The 1423-nt window shown below is 35.4% G+C and overlaps 1 protein-coding gene across 1 annotated transcript in view; it reads left to right on the top strand.

Moving 5' to 3' along the window:
• LOC119589236 (methionine aminopeptidase 1-like) overlaps window positions 1-1423 on the top strand; it is a 9234-nt gene that overhangs the window by 1282 nt on the left and 6529 nt on the right. Inside the window, exon 2 of the mRNA XM_037937841.1 lies at window positions 906-957. Coding sequence (XP_037793769.1) covers window positions 906-957 — 52 coding nt within the window. The remainder of the gene's footprint in view (window positions 1-905; window positions 958-1423) is intronic.

Below are 1423 nucleotides of genomic sequence, written 5' to 3'. Positions count from 1 at the left end.
TCAGTCCCTGTTGAATGGCTTTTGTGACAGGAGCTGACGACTAGGTCTCTGGCAAGTGCTTCCATACTGTGTGTGTGTTGGGGGGGGGGAACATTGTTGGGAATGACAATGAGGATTCAATGATTAACTGTAAAAAATATGAAAACTGTTGCCTTGTTTATGTAAAATGAGAAATATAATAGTTTTTTTCATGAAGATTAACTACTCAGTCTACTAAAAAGTTTTAGTATGAGGTTACCTGAAAACCAGTTTCTCTCGCAGAAGGATTCATTATGTGATTGTGTAAGAAGAAGCACTGAGCATGTATATATCAGTCATAAGAATCAAATTCATTATCAGCCTGTCACTCTGTACATAGATTGCAGCAGCACTGGAACAAACCATGCTGGAGATTATAGTCCCTGTGTACATTGTTAATAGTAGATTAGAATTGTAATTATTTGTTTCATGCAATTAGAGGGTTAAAAACAGTATTGTGATCACAGACCAGTAGTGGTCAGAAGCCTATACTTTGGTAATTGATATTGTGTATACATTATTGTGGTTTGTAAGCTATATTTATTTAGGAATGTCAGCAAAGTATTATCTTGCACCATTTCATATTTCAGTCTCCTTTAACCCTATAACAATGAGTAAAAATTTTGGCAAAGTCCAAAGGACAGTTGTTGATTAGTGTGTGCTGCTCTTTATTGGGACAACTATCTGGCTCATAGTAGGATGTGCGAGACCTTATTCAGGTGATTGGGTCATTGACACGTACCAGAGGGTTAAAGCAATGCATAATTGGTGGATAATTGCATAAGTAGGAAAATACTTTTAGACTTATCCAGAAGTTGTATGTGTAATATCTTGTAAATTGGACTGGATTTTTTTGTAAGTAAACCTATTTTCTTTTTATATTTCAGACATGCTTCAAAAGTTCATGGGAAGTACATAAATTACTTCATAAGAAGACAAGTAAGTAACCATAGTTTACTTTGGAATTTTAGACTGTGTTTAACCCATTGTTCACTGGATGACAGCTGTATATTGCAAAGGTAGGGAATGGGAGACCTGCTAGCCTGAGCCCTGTAGTGTCTCAATTATGACTTTTAACTGGAAAAGACAAGAAAAGATTGGTGCTTTATTGGCCACAGGCAACCCCCCACCCTCTTACCCAAGTATAGGATGCAGATCCCTTAAAGGTTCATTTATGTCATAAGAACAGAAAGTGGTAAACATAGGCTGTATGGGGAAGTTGTAATGCATTCCACAGTTAATTCCATAGTTAATTGGATATGAAAGATGACATTTACACTTCAGTGATTTTGTGCACGTCAGGTAACTGTTCTAGTAATAAATTTTTTGTTTAACTCTTAAGTTCTTTTATATGAAACTTATGAATTGATTACTTTTAATGGAGCATTTCAAAGAATATTTTGAC

Source organism: Penaeus monodon, chromosome 25 (genome assembly GCF_015228065.2).
Source record: "Penaeus monodon isolate SGIC_2016 chromosome 25, NSTDA_Pmon_1, whole genome shotgun sequence".
Classification (NCBI taxonomy): domain Eukaryota; kingdom Metazoa; phylum Arthropoda; class Malacostraca; order Decapoda; family Penaeidae; genus Penaeus; species Penaeus monodon.
Note: the sequence above shows the minus strand (reverse complement) of the source record. Positions and strands in the feature narration are given on the sequence as shown.